At 41.7% G+C, this 20,071-nt stretch overlaps 1 protein-coding gene and 2 long non-coding RNA genes across 15 annotated transcripts; 2 read left to right on the forward strand and 1 right to left on the reverse strand.

Annotated features, from left to right (window-relative positions):
* On the forward strand, positions 1 to 15,537 carry ZNF131 (zinc finger protein 131). Of its 10 annotated transcripts, XM_017811330.1 has the most exons (9): positions 577 to 2,117; positions 2,917 to 3,052; positions 3,637 to 3,775; positions 4,471 to 4,572; positions 5,582 to 5,726; positions 7,496 to 7,859; positions 7,962 to 8,184; positions 11,898 to 12,028; positions 13,871 to 15,537. In XM_017811330.1, exons 1-9 carry the CDS (start codon positions 2,047 to 2,049, stop codon positions 14,531 to 14,533), a joined length of 1,974 nt encoding a protein of 657 aa, XP_017666819.1. In that variant the 5' UTR covers positions 577 to 2,046; the 3' UTR covers positions 14,534 to 15,537. The 10 variants fall into 10 exon arrangements, with proteins under 10 accessions (XP_017666821.1, XP_017666819.1, XP_017666816.1 ...); XM_017811327.1 differs by having other exon boundaries at positions 577 to 2,328; positions 7,496 to 8,184; XM_017811326.1 differs by having other exon boundaries at positions 577 to 2,245; positions 7,496 to 8,184.
* LOC108495535 lies at positions 12,039 to 18,337 on the reverse strand. 2 transcript variants are annotated; one of them, XR_001874151.1, is made up of 3 exons: positions 17,515 to 18,337; positions 14,127 to 14,227; positions 12,039 to 12,869 (listed from the first exon to the last, which is right to left on the reverse strand). It is a non-coding gene; the product is annotated as an uncharacterized LOC108495535 (long non-coding RNA). The 2 variants fall into 2 exon arrangements; XR_001874152.1 differs by lacking the exon at positions 17,515 to 18,337 and adding an exon at positions 16,897 to 17,005.
* On the forward strand, positions 16,484 to 19,395 carry LOC108495536. Of its 3 annotated transcripts, none has more exons than XR_001874153.1 (2): positions 16,484 to 16,915; positions 18,867 to 19,395. It is a non-coding gene; the product is annotated as an uncharacterized LOC108495536 (long non-coding RNA). The 3 variants fall into 3 exon arrangements; XR_001874155.1 differs by lacking the exon at positions 16,484 to 16,915 and adding an exon at positions 16,958 to 17,053; XR_001874154.1 differs by lacking the exon at positions 16,484 to 16,915 and adding an exon at positions 17,182 to 17,287.
* Positions 19,396 to 20,071: the final 676 nt, after the last annotated feature.

The following is a 20,071-nucleotide window of genomic DNA, read 5'->3' on the forward strand; positions in this document are numbered from 1 at the left end:
CGGGAATGCGAGTCGGGATTGGCCGGCGCGCGCCCCCTTTCCAGCGTGCCGGGCAGCAGGAAGCGGCGGCGGCGGAGCGGGAAGCGGCGCGGCGAGGAGCTGCTCCTGGTGAGTCCCTGGCGGAACCGTCTTGCCACCCTGCGGCGCACCGCGCCGCCGGGCCGCGACCCGGCCAGGAATTGAAAAGGGATCGATTTAATGCGCGCTTTGATGACGTAATAAGGACTAACGAGGCGGCGGCGCTGCCGAGCGTCCGACTCGAACCAGCGGCGGTCGAGCTCCCCCCGTGGGACTTCCCCGAGGGACTCCCGCGCCCGCGGGCGCCGCTCGCCCCGCGCCCGCACCGGCCGTGCCCGGCGGGCCGTGGGCGCGGGCCAGGCCTTCCGCCTTCGCCCGCTCCGGGCACTCGGCGGCCGCTCATTGGCTGCTCCGCGCGGGGCGGGCTAGGCCTGCGCCTCGCGATTGGCGGGGGCCGCGCTGACTGACAGCGGCACCCGCCAGTGGGGCCGCGGGGCGCGCGGGCCGAAGCCCGCGGGCGGCGGGAGCTGCGGGCGGGGCGCAGGGGCGGTGACGCACTCTGGCGGTCGCGAGGGGCGCGGCCCGGCCCCGCAGTGCGGGAAGGGGGAGCGGGAACGGAATTGGAAACGGGAACGGGAGCGGCGCCTGCCGGGGCGGTGGCTCTGGGCAAAAACGTGCGGCTCAGTGCACGAGAGATTCCTGCTGCTTCACTGCACACCCCGCAGGTCCCCCTTGCCCAAGATGGCGGTGGTTTGTGCAGGCTGCACCCGCCCCGCCGAGCTGCCCTGTGGGACCCGTGCGCTGGAAAATGTCTGGTGCCTAAAATACAAGGAGTTCCCGTTGTAGTCCAGGAGGGTGGTAGTAATAAGATGTTTCCGTTGAGGTGGATTTATAAAAATCTCTAAATCGTATGCATGTGACGTGAAAGGAGTACAGGCTGGAAAGGTGGTCAGTAGTTGAACGAGTCTTCCAAGAAAATTGGGTGAACAACTGAAGTATTACAGTTTCCATCCCTCATCTGTGAGCCTGCTCATAAGAGGGAACTTGGATCACTTCTGTCCATCTTCCTGAGCTGTTCTGTTTTCCCAGCTGTACCTTTCTTTTCTTTGTCCAGAACAGTTGTGCTCCTACTGAACATATGCTGTTCTGCCTGGCTTTCTTCTGCAGTATGACCGAGTTTTTAACAGAGTATTCAATGAGTGCTGCAACTTCGTTGAGATACACAGTAAATTCACGATTTTTACTAGTTCTGTGTAAATTTATGACAATGAACTAGCTAACATAAGTTGTATGTCTCCTTACTCATGTTTCATAAGAGTTCTGACAAAAAAACTTTTTAAAATATCTTGGATTTGCTGGGGTGAGGTTACTCTAGTATTTTGAGGGTTTGGAGGGTGTTTTGGGATATCCCTGTAAACAAACAATTTGAAACTAAATCGCGTTTGGGTAGGTAGAAATCGTGAGAGTTGGAGATCAAAATCTTGCTTGTTTTACGGAATTATGTTTTTAGCTGCAAGTTATCTACCGTTTTATGATGTGTGAAAAATGGGCAAAAAGAATTAAACAGTGAAGTAAGTGGCTGACAACTTCCTGCATGAGACTTTATATGAAATACCAGATGGTGGAGGAAAGCAGGAGCTGCTGGTTGTCTGTCTCAGACCCATCATTACAGATGAGATGCAGTCACTGTAGCAGCAGCATCCACTCCCTTCCACCTCACCTTCCCCTGTAGGCTGGTCTCTGCCTCCTTGAAGACCCTGACACGTTTCTGTTGCAAAAAGTGGAATATGTAAAATTTTCTTAAGAAAGGATATTCTTTGATGTTTGATCTTGATAAACTTTCAAGCCTGATCAACGAGAAAGGAGATTTAATCCGTGAAACAGAGAGAAGCCAACAAGCTCTAAGTGATGTCCAGGCATTAGAAAAACACATTACCTGTTGGTAGAACTGCCTTGTTAAGGTTTAGGACTGGACACGCTTCAATGATTTCAGACCTAGGGAGAGGTTAACAAAGCTTGGGAAGAAGAATGCCCACTTACAGTGGACACAAAGAATGGAGAATTTACAGGCCACAGGGACATTGGGAAGAACCCCCAAGGTGAGGAAGAAACTAATAAAGCCAACCCAGCAACTGTGCTGAAATCTGCTCCAATTGGGTAAAACGTAATTCTGCCAAGGAGTGATCATGACCACCAACCCAAGAAACCTAAGGACTCCGGAGAAAGAGTGAGAATGTGGATTAATTAGCATGAGAAGCAGGAGAATCATTAACCAGTAGAAGATAAAATACTAATTAACAGGAAAACCATGTAATTTGTAGCCACTGAACACTAATTCCTTTGTTTGCTAAAATGCATAGTAATATAGTGTATAGGAAAATAGTAATATAAAATAGTAAAAAGTTTTGATAGTTGGTGTGCTTGATTTGTGGAATACCACCGGGAACCCAGGCTTGCATAACTCTGGAACAGATAACCAGTGTCTCTTGAATGTTTAATTATTGGCTTGTTGCACACCACGTAATGAATCTGATTTTTGTGGGTATTTCCCTGGTTGGCAACGCAGCAATAGCAGGTGGAGCTGGATTTCCCTAAGTGGTTGCTTGTTCTCTACTTATTTTGTTCTCTTGGCAAAATGACTTCTCTGTGGGCAGTTTTCCTTGAGATGCAAGAAAGAGTGTGTTTTGTGGTGAAAATAGGAGCTCCATAATTTTTCTTTTCTGCGGCATTCTAAGTGTAAGCCGTGTTAATGTGGGAGTTGAAGATGAGTGTTGCTGCATAGATCTGAAGTAATTTTGCCTGGGGGTGATTTGTTAAATGCTTTCATTGAAGCACTTGGAAGCTCTCCTGAGGTTCTTTTGCATAAGCAGAAGACTAACATCTGCATCTCATCCACAGGCACAGAGTTTTGCTAAACCTCTTTATGTTTGAGATCCTGTGCAACTGCTACACCTACTTATGCCATCAGATTACAAGCCTATGTGTCTCTTTAGAAAGGCTAGCAAAGAATATTTCACCTTGCAGGGGAAGAAGTGTAAGTAGGAGGGATGAATAAGCTTGGGTGTGACAGCAAATGAAATCCCTGGCAACTCCAGTGTACTTAGAAGTTGAAAATTGCTGCTCGATTACATGGATGCTTGAAGGAAGCAAACATCTTGTGTTCACAAGGAACAAAATGTAACTTTAATATGAAATTTTTAAGAACTGTTCTTCTACCAGGTGGAGTGGTAGGATGGTGAGAAGTAACTTTATAAAGATTCTGATATTATCCTGCTGTGGTGTTGAATAATTAGCCATGGAGATGTTGCATTCCTGCAGTATTTGCTTTGAGGATGGTGGATTCTTGCTGAAACTGTAGGATAAAGAAATACGCTTATCCACTTTGACTGTTCTTTCATGTATCTAAATAAGACAATATTCCACATCAGTAACTGTGCCATTTCCTACCTGTCAGCTCATATCAGGTAAAAAACCTGTTACCAGAACAATTTGTTGTTTCTATTGGTTTTATAGTCCATGCAAAGTTCTAGTTAGTTTATGTCTGTATAAAGACCTGACTGTGCACAGTATTTACCAAGTGGCACAGAATTCTTACTCTCACACTGTACTTTTTTGCAGACCAGGTCTTTTGCCATGGAAGCTGAGGAAACGATGGAATGTATCCAGGAATTCCCTGAACACTATAAAGTTATTTTGGATAGACTGAATGAACAACGTGAGCAGGACCAGTTTACAGATATCACCCTGATTGTTGATGGTATGTATGGGCCTGGGAACCAGCTGGTATACAGGGAATTCTAAAGGCTGTGCTATGATGCTATTGGGTTTGTCACAGTTTTGTCAGACTGGGCTGCAAACAGGCTGGTTCTGCACTGTGTGCGAGTTACTTGCAAAGTTTCATTTAGCATCTCAGGGTCAACAGACTCCAGCAGTGATTAATAATTTTGCTTCTCTTTTCCAAACAAAGGACTAAGTATTTTCAGATAGAAGCCCTCTTTGAAACTGCTGTGCTATACTTAACGTGCTGTCTAAAGATTTCCAAAACATTATTAAAATATTTTTCTCTGACTTGAGCTGACTGTTTGCACACAGAGAACTTTTACAAATACTGTGTCTAAATAAAATCACACCTTGAAATAAGATTTACTTCTTGCTTCTATGGTATCTGGTATCATAACTTAAATATCTGAAAAGAGAAACACTGGAGTGACTGAGTCCTCCATCTGGTTGAGTTACCGTTAGCAAGGTAAGCGATGTCACCAAGATTCTGCAAGAGATGGGATAGGATAGCTGCAGTAGTATCCTATGTTTTATGGAGACACAGGGACTGTATGCTGCTGGAATAGTGGAATAGTTGTTTAGACTGGCTAGTCTTTTTCTGCATCTACACTTATTCTGCAGTATGGAGGGAGTTATGTTACCCTAAACCAAAATTTTTGTCTCTCTTTGCAGGTCACCATTTCAAAGCCCATAAGGCTGTTCTTGCTGCCTGCAGCCAGTTCTTCCACAAATTCTTCCAAGATTTCACTCAAGAGCCTTTGGTGGAGATTGAAGGTAATCTGATTTGTACAATTAAAAACACTCAGAGTTGTGTGCTCAAATTGGAAATTAATATAGCATCCTTGGTACACACCTACATACATAGAATCATAGAATGTTAAGGATTAGATAGGTCCTTGAAGATCATCTAGTCCCAACCTTGCTGTCATGGGTAGAGGTACCCCTGCTAGACCAGGTTGCTCAAGGCCTTATGCAACCTGGCCTTGAACACTTAAAGATGATTGGTCATATAATTAGCTTTCTAGATCTTACCTCTTGAGTTGTTCTGAGACAGCTATCACCACTGGAAAAAAAACTTCCCCTGAAGAAAAATCAAAAAGAAAAAGAACACTCTTGAATTAAATTGTTGGAAGGGAAAATGTGAGATTATGTGGGCGCTTTTTTAATTTTTTTCCTTTCTTTCCCCGATACATGGCTAGTGGAGGTCAGGCAGATTCTGTATGTTTTTCGAACTTGCAGTGTGACAAAATCTTTTCCCTGAGAAGTGCCAGTCTGCTCAGATGAAAAGGTTGACAGTGATGGCCAATGGCAGATGCCTTGGCTGGGATGCAAAAGTGTGATAGACATTGAGCAATACTTGTGTGGTAGGCAAGGAGCAAATTCCTGGAGCAGTATTTCACCCTCCAGTACCTTGCTGCTCAGAGACCTCTTGAAAGAGGGATAGTATTTTTGTGTTTAAATCTGTATATTATTCAAACAGCTTTTTGTTCGTCTCATCCTTCTTTTTATCTTTGTCGCAGCAAAACTCCACAGTGTTCACATGTTTCTGTAGCAGACTTTCTATTCTAACACAAGTGAGGTTGGAACTAGATGATATTTATGGTCTCCTCCAGCCCAAACCATTCAGTGGTTCTGTGGAGCCTTTTAAGAGTGTTATCTTTATGAAATTGGCAGGTACAGTACTGTGATCACAATGGTGTGCAGGCAAGTGTGCAAGATTCATCAGGTAGATGAGACTGAGGAATTGCTAAAAGAAACTGTTGTTTCTCTTTTCTGTGTACAGGTGTAAGTAACATGGCATTTCGTCACCTAATTGAGTTCACCTACACAGCAAAACTAATGGTCCAAGGTGAGGAAGAAGCAAATGATGTTTGGAAAGCAGCTGAGTATCTACAGATGCTAGAAGCAATCAAAGCACTTGAAATTAGGTAAGCACATCAGCCTCTTTTTCTTCCCACCACTTAAAATATAGAGTCTTAAGAATCCTTTTGTAAGAGCTGGCTGCCAGTATTTTGCAGTGCTGTTCCTTATGCTGGAACCTCCTTAGCATCTGTAGCACCATAACTCTTCTACTATGGTGTGCATGTCAGAAATATACAGGCTAAAAAAAGAATGTCACATTCTTTGGGCTGCAACTCAATGGCAAGTGACATGGCTCATAAATGTTGCCAAAGCTGTAGGGTTGTGTCTTTGTGGTAACTGATACCAGGTCTCTGTGCTGCCTGAAGGCCCACACCTGACTGACATCTAGCTGCACAGTGACACTGTGCCTCAGGTATCAGAACACATTAACAAGTTTGTGCTGGTGTTTGTATTTCATGCAGCTTTCTGCTATTCTGAGAGAATAAGCAGTGATCTTAAAATTTCTTGCTGCAAAACTAACCTGTCAAATTTCTTGAATGAATGTAACTGTTGTAGTCAGTTTTATCTGGGTTCAGTATTTAATCAAATGTTGCTTTATCCTCTACCAGAAACTGTACTCCATTGCCAAGCTTTAGAAAAATGGGTGCCAGTCCCATCACGCTGTTTTTCATCCCCTTTCTTCCCTTTCACTTCCACAAAGTGCTCTCATGTTCTCATTCCTTCTGCATGCTACACTGCTGGTTTTTGGTACATGATCCCAGAGCTCCTTGCAGTAATGTGCAGTGTAACTATCATCTTGTAGACATCAGAAATCCAGGCTAGGTGAAACTGAGTTTAGCTGCTCTGTTTCCCTGTGTGTGACTAGAGTAAGGTGCAATTTGATAAGCTGTGTCCTGCATTACATCATTAGTCACATATCTCTGACATATGACTTGGAGATATTGGGCCAAGTCTTGTCTCCTATTACTAGAAAACATGGAAATGATAGGGAGTACATTACGTGAAAGGATTCATCCTGCTGCAAAGGAGGGTAAAAGCATGGCTTACCCCAGTCAGTCTGTTTGAGGGGGAGATACCCACTTGTTTTCAAAACTGATAATCAGTAACGGAACCTGCAGCACAGAAGTGCTGTGAATGACTTGAAAGCATTGACCTGCTCAGTTCTGTCTGTGTTTGGGATGACATGCAATCTCTGACATTTTGTAGGAAGGGGAGTTGAGCGTGTGTTACACAGGGAAAATAGCAACAGAACTGAGGGTTGTGTTCAAGCCCAGAAAATTAAACTAGAATACTCTTTCCACATCCTGCTGGCTTTTACCTCAGCTGTTAGCTGTGTGCCTTCCTGAAGTACAAGATGCTATGATAACCACTGTGTGAAGTCACAGCTGTAGTGTTTTCTAACAAGCTCCTAGCACTGTGGGAAGCTGCACACACTCAGAACTTAAGAATTGAAGAGCATAGTAGGGACTTGAACCTTATTTCTGAGTAGGCAGGCCAAAGTACTCTTTCTTTTGGGGGATTTTTCTTTCCAAGTACAGAACTTTACAATTTTTTTAGATAAGCCTATGTCTTAGGTTAACTGGCCTTTCTTCTTGATAGGTGCTTTGTGTCATTTGAGCAGCACCTTAGCAGCTTTAACCATGCTATTTTACTACACTAAGGAGTGTAGATCAAGGACAAATTAGCTTCTGACATGCACACAGATTAAGCGGTCATTCATCACTCAACTTTGAGAAATGGCTAGAGAGTGTTGGATGCAGAAGCTCATTACTAGGCAGGAGTTCCTATGTCAGTGCTTATGGATCTTAACAATGTTTATGCAAATGATTTTCAGGAACAAAGAAAATTCATCACTCTTAGAATCAAATGAAGCGCAAGGTAAAAATAAACCAAAAAAGAGGAAGATTGCTGAAACCTCTAATGTTATCACAGAAACACTGCCATCTGCAGAATCAGAACCTGTTGAAATTGAGGTTGAGATTGGAGAAGGGACGATGAAAGTGGAAGACGACAGCATTGAAACACTTGAAGAAGTAGCTTCTGCAGAGCAATCCATAAAGTACATTCAGACAACAGGTACATCAGATGAATCTGCTTTGGCTCTTTTGGCAGATATCACCAGCAAGTATCGTCAAGGAGAGAGAAAATGCCAGATCCAAGAAGAAGGTGATAATGCAACTGATCCCTCGTGCAAACAGGTAGAAGGTATTGAAATTGTGGAACTTCAGCTGTCACACGTGAACAATTTATTCCACTGTGAGAAATGTAACCGTTCATTTAAATTGTTTTACCATTTTAAGGAACACATGAAAACACACTCTGCTGAGAATTACAAGTGTGACATATGCAATAAAAGATACCTACGAGAGAGTGCTTTGAAACAGCACCTCACCTGTTACCACCTTGATGAAGGTGGTGTCAGCAAGAAGCAAAGACCTGGCAAGAAAATACATGTATGCCAATACTGTGATAAGCAGTTTGACCACTTTGGACATTTTAAAGAGCACCTGCGGAAGCACACAGGTAAGAGCACTGCTACAGTCCGGGGCTTGTGGCCTTCGTTCTCACATTTTGGGGCTTTGCATGTTTTGGGGAAATAGAGAATATGCTGAAAAAAACACATGAGTCCTGAGTGATAGAAATACTTGGTTTCTAGTTACAGCTAAAATGCTGGTGTGTCTTTTTGTTTGTTTTTTTGTTTTACATTGATGTAAACTTTTGAGGGATTGAGTTGATTAAAAATATGCACCTAAAACCAGAAGGCACTAATGAAGCTTCTCTGTCAAGTCTACTAAATCTTAAAGATTTTTTTCAAAATACCTTCTTAAGGCATGTTCCTTTCTTCAAAAGTACCAAACTAAGCTACTTGTATTTTCAAAATTTTCTGATAAAAGTTTCTGTTGAAATATGATCTGCTCATGAGCTTCTTGGTGGAATACAGTCTAGAGCTTTCTTTATCTAATAGAACTTCTTAGCAAATGCCTATTAATGCATTAGACATAAAATACCCTCAAAAAATTCTCTCTTGTACCATCTTGTTTGGAAAGTTTTATCCTTGCTCTTGACACCTCATCTGTGATTTGAATTTTCTTTCTTAATTAAGCAAAACTACTAAGAACAGCAGAGCATTTCTAGTCACTCTAGTACACTTTTCGATTGTGAAATTTGCCTCTTTGAAATCTAGATAGCATTTTTGGAGTACAAAGTGACTTGTGCTCCTTATTTCTTCCTTATAGTATGGGACATTACTTCATCTCACTGAAAAGTCTACTGTCTGAACAGATACCAAGCATGACACAGATAACTCTGAGTGTAATATATATGTGGTCTTGATCTTCCAGATGTTTTTGTTTAATATGTCAATCATGAGTCATCAGAAAAAATTTAATGGAGGGTAGCAGCTCTGTTTCTGTTTCAGCTTCTTACTGTTAAAGCCTTTTAATTAGAATGGCTTAATTTAATTAAAATGTATCTGTGTATGGGACTGCTGAGTATTGAATATATAGCAGTGTCCAGTCTATTCCAAATAGCCTCTTAAAAGTTCAGTTTATAAATAGCTTTTGGCAAATCCTTATCCCCTATGAAGCAGGGAGTGTTTCTCCATTATGAGCAATCCAAATACAAGCTACTTAACAAAAATCTCTTCAGAAAAAAGTTTGTGGCAGATAACCAGATTAACCCAAAGTATGTAATATGTTGTTTGCTCTTGCAAAAAAGTATTTTTGGTTCAAAGGAAGTTAGCATATCACAGAAGGTACAGAATACTTTATATATTGATCTAATAAGTATAACATGGAATCTAATTACTTCCAGTTTAGCATTTTCAAAAGCCTTAAGCTCAAAATCAAAACAGATATCACCATTTAACTCCTAAGGTCAGTGGAAAAACTCCCATTCAGTCACAGGCTTTCTGAATTCCAAATTCTGCATAGCACTGGTTGAATGCTAAAATGAAACTGAAAGGCCTGGGACAAAATGAACTAAAAAGTGTTTGATCCTATTGTTGATCAGTCACTATGCCAGAAATTACATGAAAATAGTAACTGCAGCAGAAATAGAATCATAGAAAGGCTTAGGTTGGAACGGACCTTAAATATCATCTGGTTACATCCCTGGGACCATGGGCAGGGAACCTTCCACTACACTAGGTTGCTCAGAGCCCCATCCAACCTGGCCTTGAACACTTCCAGGGATGGGGCATCCACAACTTCTCTGGGGTGCCTCATTACCTTCTGAGTAAAGAATTTCTTCCTAGCATCTTATCTAAACCTACCATCTTTCAGGTGAAGGCCATTCCCTCTTTGTTGTATCACTCCGTACCGTTGTAAAAAGTCCCTCTCCAGCCTTCCTGTAGGCTCGCTTTAAATACTGGAAGGTGCTGTACTGTCTCCCTGAAGCCTTTTCTTCCCCAGGCTGAACAACCCCAATGCTCTCAGCCTGTCTTCATAGCATAGTTTCCAGGAGGATTTGCCCTGTGATTTTGCTGGGAGCAGAGGTGAGGCTGATTGGCTTGTACTTCCCTTTGTCTTCCTTATTTTTCTTTTTTAAAAGGGTTATGCTTCTGCTTTTCTGGTCAGTGGGAACTTGACCAGGCTGCCACACCTTTTCAAAATTTATGGATAGTGGCTTCCTCCACCAGCTCCTTCAGGACCTGCAGCTTTCTCTGTGTCCCAGGTAACCAGGTCTCCTGTTTCCTTCTGGAGAGCACCCACATTTTTCCTAGTCTTTTTATCACCCCTGTATCTAGAGAAGCTTCTCTTGTTGCCCTTGGTGTCCCTGGTCAGGTTTAATTCTATGAGGTCTTCAGCCTTCCTCCCTAACCTTATCTCTCTCTGTTCAGACAATCTCTCTGTATTCTTCCCAGGCTACCTGTCCTTGCTTCCACCACTCTAGGCTTCCTTTTTGTGTTTCAGTTTTTGCAGAAGCTCCTTGTTCATCCACGCAGGTATCCCTCTGCTCTGTAGTATTGTAGTTAGTAGAGACCTTGAAGATCATCTGATTCCAACCTGATTAGTTGCTTGGTCAAAATCCATGATTTTTGACCTGCAAAACTGAAGGCAGTTCAGCATCTCTGCATTACTTTTACAACAGTCTCCAAAAATGTAGCCTTTTGTAACCATTGAGGGCAATGTTCCTGTCATTTAAACATCTTCGTCTAGCTTTCAGGTGTTTTAAGTGAGAATTGTGGATTTCTTTTGAAAAGATAATTAGGAGCTTTTGAATATTTTTGAAGATGTGGGTTTATTGGCTTTCCACCTCAATATCCAGTAACTATTGCATTCCTGAAAATGCAGGCTTTTAAACTAACTCGGATAGATTCTTAGGTATTCACTGAAATGGCTCTTTTGGAGTTCATTGAGCAGTTTGTTTCGGTAGTGATGTTGTACCTCCCCAGCTTAATTATCAGACTTTCAGAAGAAACACACTCTTCCAGTTTTCTTGTAATTTAATTTGCTTGAATTTCAGAGTGTTTGTGCATGGTGGAATTAGTAAAGAGAGACCTTTTGTTCATTACTACTTGATAATAGTACACTGCTTTAGATGATAAAAAGATCGGTTTTCAGCCTCCTCTGTTGTCGTCCTTAGCTGGCTTCTGTGTTTGATACCATTGTTAAAAAGAAGTGGCCAAACTGAAAGGAATTTTATCTTGCTTGTGCCCATTTATGTCCTTCTGTGCTTGCTTTTCACTGTATTTTGGGAGAGGAGGGGGGGGGTTGTTCGTTTTAACACTAATGGATCGTTATTTCATTATCATTCATCATGTGCCACCTTCTTTTTCTGGAGCTCAGTTTAAACTGTTACTGTTGTTAAAAATAAAAGTTTAAATTATTTAGATACTTCTTTAATGTGTCACTTTGTATATTTACTAATGTTGATATTTTAATTATAACAATTATCAGATGAAAAGTGAGAAAAAGCTGCTATTTCTTTAAGATACTTCATTGGAATAGTAATCTAATTTCCACTAAATTTATTTTCACAAAAGTGAAATGTACCTTAAATGGTACTGGTAATTGTTACATTGGTTTTCTTCTAAATGAGAGTTATGACTCCACATTTGGTTTTTTGCCCTTTTATATGGCATATCCATCTCTTCTTCTCTAGAATAATCCAGCTGGCCACATCTTTACAGTGTATTTATCAACCTAGACAAGAGGAAGAAAGGGGAAGAAGAGAGACCTGACAGAAGACTGGGTGGTTTTATACATTTACAAATCCTGTGTTTGTTTTAACAGGTGAAAAACCATTTGAATGTCCAAACTGCCATGAACGTTTTGCTAGGAATAGCACACTCAAATGTCACCTCACAGCCTGTCAGTCTGGAGCTGGAGCCAAAAAGGGAAGAAAGAAGCTCTACGAATGTCAGGTGGGTAATGGAAGTAGCAGAGTCCCAGGCTAGATACCTCCCTCCTTCGAGGGAGTGGGGGAACTGAACAAGAAAGGCAAGGAGAATGGCCTTATGTCTCCAAGAGCTACTTCAGTAAAATAAAGATCACATTCAAACCCAATATGCAGGTAAATTCTTATGTCTAAGTAGCTCCATTTAAAATGTGGAATTACTGATGTGGAGCCTCATAATACATATAATCAGAGAGATTCTTACGGGAAGGCTGCCTTTTACTGGTCTTTCTGCTTCCTTTTCAAGGTTCTCGATGCACTGACCTAGGCCTTTTCCACTTCTGACCATGCTTCACTAAAGTTCAAAATACAAAATAATATTTTATTTTTTATTTTATTATTATTCTCTTTGGTACCACACATACTGACTTTATCTGGAAAGTAATTCCAGCTTATGCTGGTGTTGCCTAAAGATCGGGAGCCAAAAAAACTCCACGCAAATTTAATAGAGATAAGATAATAGAGCGGGTCTTTAAGGAATGCCCTCTGACCATGGGAGTACAGAACAGATGCACGTGCACCGTGTCCAGTGGTTCTACAATTTTATAGTATTGTCCATCCAATCCCAGAACTATCTGCCCCCCAGTTCCTCCCCAAATCTGCCCCCAGCATGCCTCTCCAGAAATTGAGTCAGGGGTCCTGAGACCCCTTTCTTCCTCATCTTCCTCTTCTTCACAGCACATATTGTCTTTGGAGCTTCTCCAATGTTCCAGACTATGATGGTATCTTGTTGTTCAGGCGTGGAATGCAAATATTCTTAAACAGAAGATGTTTTCTACAATTCTACCTTGAAAGGAGCCTAAACAATCCTAAAGAATTTAGAAAATTTGATATGAAATGGGGAAATAGGGTTTAGTGAGTGTAAACTACTAAAGTGTGAGAGACTCTACAATTATATTAAAAATCTATATTTACTACATAGCTACTTTAAAATCTACAAAAAGCTAAAAATCCAGAAAATTCAAATGTGTCACTGGCAATCTGTAATGTCTTTTAAGCAAAATAAATGCTGTAGAGGTTGTTAGGGTACTTGGTCACTGTATGTAACTGTCATTTGAAAAGCTGTTCAGATAAATTTTAATTCACTTTTAAAAGCAATTCTGAAGAGCTAGAAAATAAAAGAGCTGAAGTTGGTTGTAGCATTTTTATTTGCTGGTTTGCTGCCCCACTGCTGTGACAATCTCACACCACCAGATGGTGGGGGGGGAGTGCTCCCCCTGTCCAGAGACTGACAGCTGCTCTGGGGCTGCCCCAGGAGGCTCCAAGGGTGTGGGATATGACATCACTTCACCTCCATGAAATTTGACCTATCCCTTCCCTCCCACCCCCCCCCACTTGAGTTGGTCCAAGCCAATAATTAATACACTAATCCAGCGTCTTACAATTGGTGACCCTTCGGTCTAATTACTTCATGTCATAGCTTTGTCTTTCTATATTTCCTCATCCTCTCCCAGATGTTGTGACTGTGGCTTAGTATCTCTTCAGCCTGAAAAAGTTGCAGCAGGTCTTGGATAAATTTTTCTTTAATTTTTCACTTTTTTTTCTTCAAATGCTCTACTAACTGACAAATTTTGTCAGTGTCCTATGCAGGCACAACTCAAAGTAGCTCACTGTTCTTAAAAAATGAATAAATAAATACCAAGTCTTCTGTTTGTCTGAAGCTTGCTTCTCAGCTTTTACATCTAATGTCTATGTTTTTTGAATCCAAGTAGCAAGAAGCCACACTATGTGAAGCCATGATCTCAGAGAGGCACCATACTTTGTCATATTTCTGTTGGCACTGTTTAACATACTGTATCTTTTGTTTCAGGTTTGTAACAGCGTTTTTAACAGCTGGGATCAGTTCAAAGATCACTTGGTAATACACACTGGTGACAAACCCAACCACTGTACCTTGTGTGATTTGTGGTTTATGCAAGGCAGTGAGCTGAGAAGGCATCTCAAAGACATGCACAATATTTCAGAACTACTGGTGACAGAAGAGGTTCTTCCAGTGGAAGCTATGGAAGCTGAACCAGTAACATCAATGACAATAATAGAGCAAGTTGAGCAAGTCCATGTCCTACCAGTAATTCAGGTACAGGTGGATCCTGCACAGGTAACTGTGGAACAGATGCACCAGGATCTCATACAGGACAATCAGGTCAAAGGCACACAGATGGAGGAACTGCAGGAACAGGTGCAAATTAGTTACTTGGAAGTTGAACACATTCAGACTGAACAAGGTGCTGAAGTTCATGTGGAGCAGTTACATGTTGAGCATGTAAATCAAATACAGATGGAAGAGGTACAGGCAGAACTTATAGATGGAACACACCTTGAACAAGTAGAATATCAAAGTGTTGATCAAGGAGAAGCAGAAGAAAAGGAACCTAATCAAATAGATGATGCGGATAAGGAACATCATGAACAAGCTGAAGACTTAAAAACACAACAATTAGTGGACATGCAGAATGAAAACGTGGATGACTAGGACAAATAATGACACTGCAGGTTTAGGAATGAAATACCAAATTATTTTTGTTAACTTTTACATTGGTTTTTGAACTGTCAGTTACCTTTCCAATATGCTGTCCATAGGAAGCTGGACCAGTGGACCAAAATTAGCTTTATTCATGTACAATTAAACTTCTCTCATATGTGAAAAATAACTTTCCCATTCATGTAATGCCATGGAACAGAAGCTACCACAGACATGGACACCTTTGTGAGGTTTTTAGCAATTAATAGCTTGTATCATTGTTACACCATTCCTGGGTATATGTAAGAGTAATTTCACCTCTTTTCCTCTTGCAGTAGAAGCAAACTCTTGTATAGTATTGCAGGGTGTCTGTGGCAGGAGAATCACTAAAATCTGAGGGTTTCTATTGTAAGTGGCAATTACGTACCTGTGAATTTTCGGATCTTTCAGGCTGGGCTAAAATTAGCATTGTTGCTGGAGGTGTCTGAGCACAAAAATCCCATGCCTTTTCAGCACTTACTAGTTAAACTTCCCAAAAGTTTCTGGAGTTTTTGAGAATTTAGTTCTGTAAAAGGCAATGTAGGTAATGTTATAGTGCTTTATATTTTTGCTTAAAATTGTCAGCTACTGGTTTTCTTTTTGCATTAAACTTAGAGGTGGGGGGCTGAGGGAGGGAACAGATTCCACATGGAGGCAGCAGGACACTCTAAAAGGGACACTTAAAAATAAAAAAACTTGGTAGAGTCTGTGGCAAAGACAAATTGGATAAAAGCTACTAGCAGACTCTTCTTTTATAAGTAATCATTTTTGAAAATGAATATGTTTAAACATATAGAGATTTTTCTATATGGTATCAGGTTCTTGGTTTTTTTGAAAAGAAATTCTGACACTTGACACAAAGATATGCTAAACATAAAAGTAAAAGCCATAGGTATGAGTGGTAAACTGTGGATTGAAAAGTAGAAATGTAAATAGTTTAATCAATATTAGACAATAAAACAATACCAACCATTAAATGTTGCATTACTTGTTTTATCCATTAGGAACAACTGAGTGGCAATTACAGTGCCAGCTTCCAGTGTTAAGAATCAATCTCATTTTTAATATGATTATTATCTCTTTACTGTAAAGTTAGATTCGTTTAGAAAATACTTGTCTATCTCTATGCTCAAGGATGCTAAGAACTACTAATTCTTAATTACTGCTGGAGGTTAGAGGTGCTCCACATTTCTGAAAAACTATTTTCAAAGCCTTAAATGGAGGAATTTTTGCAAGGACATTCCCTAATGCTCTTGGTAATCTTGTAGGTCTTAGCTAAAATCAGGCTTTTGTATTCCATGTTCAAATGCAGAACTATTTCCTGGGATTCATGCATTTATTTAGTCTCATTCAAGAATATGTTTCATTGTAGCTTTTGAGAAACTGTTGCAAAACAAACATGGATCTCAATTAAACTTTCAAGCAATTTGATTAATGTAACTTGCATTCTTTTTTTTATTATGTTTTGTGTTTTCTGGATGCAAGTAATTTGTGATGAGATTCTGTGCAGAGGGAAGAACGTGGCCCAGTGTTAATCATGAAAATAAAATCAGTTATTATATTTATACCTGGCTTCTGATAAGCAGCTTGTCTTTTGATAACATGGAGGGGACAGGCCTCCTTGCTTAGCTGCATAACGCTGAAATTGTGGGGATATTTGTGCATATAGACAAAGTCAGTCTCTGTGGAATTAAAGGAAGGATCTGTGTGCCTGACCAGTGAAACCTGCTTTTAGGTAATTAAAGTCCAATATCAACTGAGCAGTTTCTGGGTATTGGTAACAAGGCCAGTGGTTTGGTAAGCACAGTTGGGCCATTTCTTCATTCAGTTTGATATCCCCTTTCCAACAACAGTTCATGAATTTGGTAGGAGAGAAACAAACAACACCCAAACCAGTGGTGTTGGGTCTACTGGTAACCCCTCAAGATTCCCTATGAGCCTGGGTGGGAGCATGATGAGATTATGACTCGTCCCCTCCTCCCCCGAAGGGACAGGGAGAAAGGCTCTCCTCAAGTGGTAGCTCTGCTAGAGAGCCTTCCCCCCCTTCCCTGTAATTCCCTTCCCATATGACTGAAGCCCAAAATGCTCCCATCCGTGAAGTCGTTTGTGCCTCCTTGCTGCACCACCTGATCCTGAAGGAGGGAAGGTTGATGGGGGAGTGGAAGGTCTGGAAAAGCCACCTTGCCATCCTCTCTCAGCCCCCAATGTCTGTATAGACACGCAGACCTCTCTAAGCTCCGTATTCCCTATGCACTGTTGGAAGAGTTCTTCCCCCTAAACACGCACGCACTGCAGGTCCCCGGAATCCTGTGTGACGCGGGTCCTGGGAGTTGTACCTTGGAACTACGCCTGTCTGTAAGTTAAAACTCCTGAAGCCTGGAAGGGGGAGCAGCTGTAGCTCCTGGGATGCGGTGTGGGGGGGCCGGGACGGCCTGGAGGTGCCAGTGGGGAGCGGGGGCTGGTCGACGCCGGCCGGGGCCGGAGCTGTCCGAGGTTTGGAGGCTCCCGGGTGCCGGCGGTCTCTCCCGAGGGCAGCGAGGGTAGCGGTGTCAGGAGGCGGGGAAATGGCGCGGACGCCTGAGGGCAGGAAATGGCGGGCGGCGGGAAAGGGCCGGGGGTCTGCGGCGGCGCTGCTTCCCGGGATCGGGATCCCGGGAAGGGAAGGGCCGGACCGGCGGGGCCCTGCGGAGCCGGGGATGGAGGTGGAGGGAGGCAGCTGGCCCTCAGGTACCCGCGCTTCCCTCTCCAGGGAGCCCAGCCAGCCTGGACACCGGGGATCGCGGGCTGCGTGCAGGCGAAAGAAACCCCCCCTCGAGCATCTGCTAAAATGCCGCTGAGGGAGTTATTACTGATAATTTCAGTAATAGCACGTCGCTGCTGTTCTAGTTTGTGAGTTGGATTGCCTAGAGGAAGTATCCTGGCGAAAAGGAATCATGGGGACATTCCAAACCCACCTGGACGCGAACCCCTGTTACCTATTCCAGGTTACCCCGCCTTGGCAGGGGCGTTGGACTGGATGTTCTCCAGTGGTCCCTTTCAACCCTAACGATTCTGTAATTCTGGCATTTCCCGGTGGGCTTATTGGTGCATTTTCCTAACGCTGAGGCTTTTTCAAAACCCTCGGAGCAACATGAGGCTATACCTCATAACGGGGAGTGGGTTCCATTTGTTACTTAAATGCAGATTCCTTGAGAGAAACGCTCGTCTTATCTTACACCCTCTCACATTGAGAATTAATGGGAGCCTGAGGCAAAAATATTTTCATTCGAAGAAATCCCATCCTGTGCTTGACCATGGAAGGAGCAGAAACACACTACTAAGTTTTCTGGTTGGGTTGTTATTAGATTATTAGACAGTGTAATATTTCCATATAGCTCCAAAGCGTCAGGCGCAGTCACTTCCCTAACAGCAGGTATCAGAAGAATGCTCCTTTAAGGATGTAGTCTGGCATTTCAGTTGATTCACACCAATAGATTTGTTGATATTATGGGTACACACATGTTCCAGCATGTTTAAATGGTCCCAGTTCAGGAAGAAAACTGAAAACTGATGCTTGTTTTCAAAGAGAGAAGAGTGTTTGTTTATATGTATATAAAAAAAATCCACCTGAATTTAAGATGTATAAGTCTATCCAAAAGGGTCCTAAATTATATATATGATATTTTTTCTTGCACTATGTGTTTACTTTTTAAATATTTTCTCAGATCTATACCAGTTCCAGGAGCTGAGCAATCTCTTGACTGTAAATGAACAAATAATTTGATCGAGTTTATTTTTCCTGTCCACTTAAATATTATCATCCATCTTCTAGTGCCTTTAGTTCAACTGAGACTTCTTTTCTAAATAGTATCTTATGTCACGAGACGCGAGGACTTCATAGATAGATAGATAGATAGATAGATAGATAGATAGATAGATAGATAGATAGATAGATAGATAGATAGATAGTAGGTCTGTTTGGGAACTACAAAATAGGGATGCCTGAATATGCTGATATTCCTATACTTAACAATTGCTTGTGTGGAATATTTCCAAGTTGTTTTTTTCAAATCGCACCTTCTGGGGTATTTTAAAAAATATTGTCCAGTTGTGAAGTCCATAGCTTTATCAGATGAAAATAGTGATTTTGTAAACTAAGACAGGATTTGCACTATTGCAAATGCAAATAATTAATTATAATACATTCTGATCTTACTAGGCAATTAAGTGGCACTGGAAAATATTTGGTTGTTCATACTACCTCCACATTGCAATAAACTGATCTATTAGCCCTTTGCTAAAAAGGATTTTTCTTTGGTTCCTGTAGGTTGAACTTCATAGCAGGATTTTCTGGATTTCACCTCTGAGGAAATGAGATGCTCCATGGAGTGGAGCCACTGCAAGTTCCTGTTCCACGAGATACACAGCACTGACCCAAGCAGACACAGCATGGTGGCAGCTGTAGAGCTTTGCTTGGGGAGGCACATGTAACTGAGGTGGTTGCAAGATACATGTCCAAAAGGTGCTCTTAGAAGGATTAACTGCTTACAGCTGCGAATACCACACAACTTTTTCATGGCCAGTTGTAGCCTTCAGTGTTATTCCGAAGCCCTGGAAGTGGGGCGTGTTTGCTTCTTTTCCTGATTTTTACTGTGAGGTGGGAAATAAATTTCAACCTTTGAAGTTCTTGGCTAACACTAGAAAAATCTCCAGCATGGCTCTTCCTTGTGTTTGGAAAGAAAGTAGTCCTTCATGCATAGACAGCTCTCTTTTGGGACACTTGGCAAATATTATTTAGCTCAGCCTCTAAGTCTTCCTGTAAAGTACATAAATGGCTTTTATTTTCCCCTTTTTAATTTTCTGTATTTTTTATGGTTACACAGACTAAATAATTCTGCAAGCAGGCAGTAATGGAGCTGGAAACACTGTCCCGCTTTCTGACTTTCTCTCCTGAGGCATAAAACCAAAGACTCTTCTTATTGCAAGGAAAACGAGTTAGGAAAAAAGATAACTCCAAAATAGAAATCTTACTTGAAATACGAGACTATGCCTAATGTGGGAAGTATAGGGATAATACTGACTTTGTTATGCTTATAAAATAAATACAAATTTGCACACTCAGAACCACGAAAAATTACTTGGAAAACACTAATATTTTCTCAGAAATTATACATTTCCAACAGCTTCCAAGGATTTTCATTACTTTCAGCATTCATTCATATGTTGAGCCTCTCTTCTGGTTGTGAATTGGTATTTTAAAATGCAGAGAGGGTTAGAGATTATACCACTCTCAATATCTGCAATGAAATAATTGTAAGTATGTCTGTGTTAGTGATAAATCTTCTTAGTGCTGCATGGAGACAGATCTGCTCGTGGAAGATTATTGGGATACATTTTCTGCTGGTTGTCATGACAGTCACAAATCCATGCAGCTGCACAGCAGTGTATTAATCTGTGCGTGCAGTTTAATCCCGTTTCCAAATTAGATCATCAATACTGAACAGATAGATAACAGCTGGTTTAAATGCTGTC

Source organism: Lepidothrix coronata, unplaced genomic scaffold, assembly GCF_001604755.1.
Source record: "Lepidothrix coronata isolate B3197 unplaced genomic scaffold, Lepidothrix_coronata-1.0 Scaffold31, whole genome shotgun sequence".
NCBI lineage: Eukaryota > Metazoa > Chordata > Aves > Passeriformes > Pipridae > Lepidothrix > Lepidothrix coronata.

Bases quoted from the DNA above. Each gene is read 5' to 3' on its own strand.
- ZNF131 (XM_017811325.1), top strand. From the start codon at position 2,047: ATGCCCACTTACAGTGGACACAAAGAATGGAGAATTTACAGGCCACAG. The intron at 8,185-11,897 runs GTAAGAGCACTG...TTGTTTTAACAG, and splicing joins GCACCTGCGGAAGCACACAG to GTGAAAAACCATTTGAATGT. The intron at 12,029-13,870 runs GTGGGTAATGGA...CTTTTGTTTCAG, and splicing joins AGAAGCTCTACGAATGTCAG to GTTTGTAACAGCGTTTTTAA.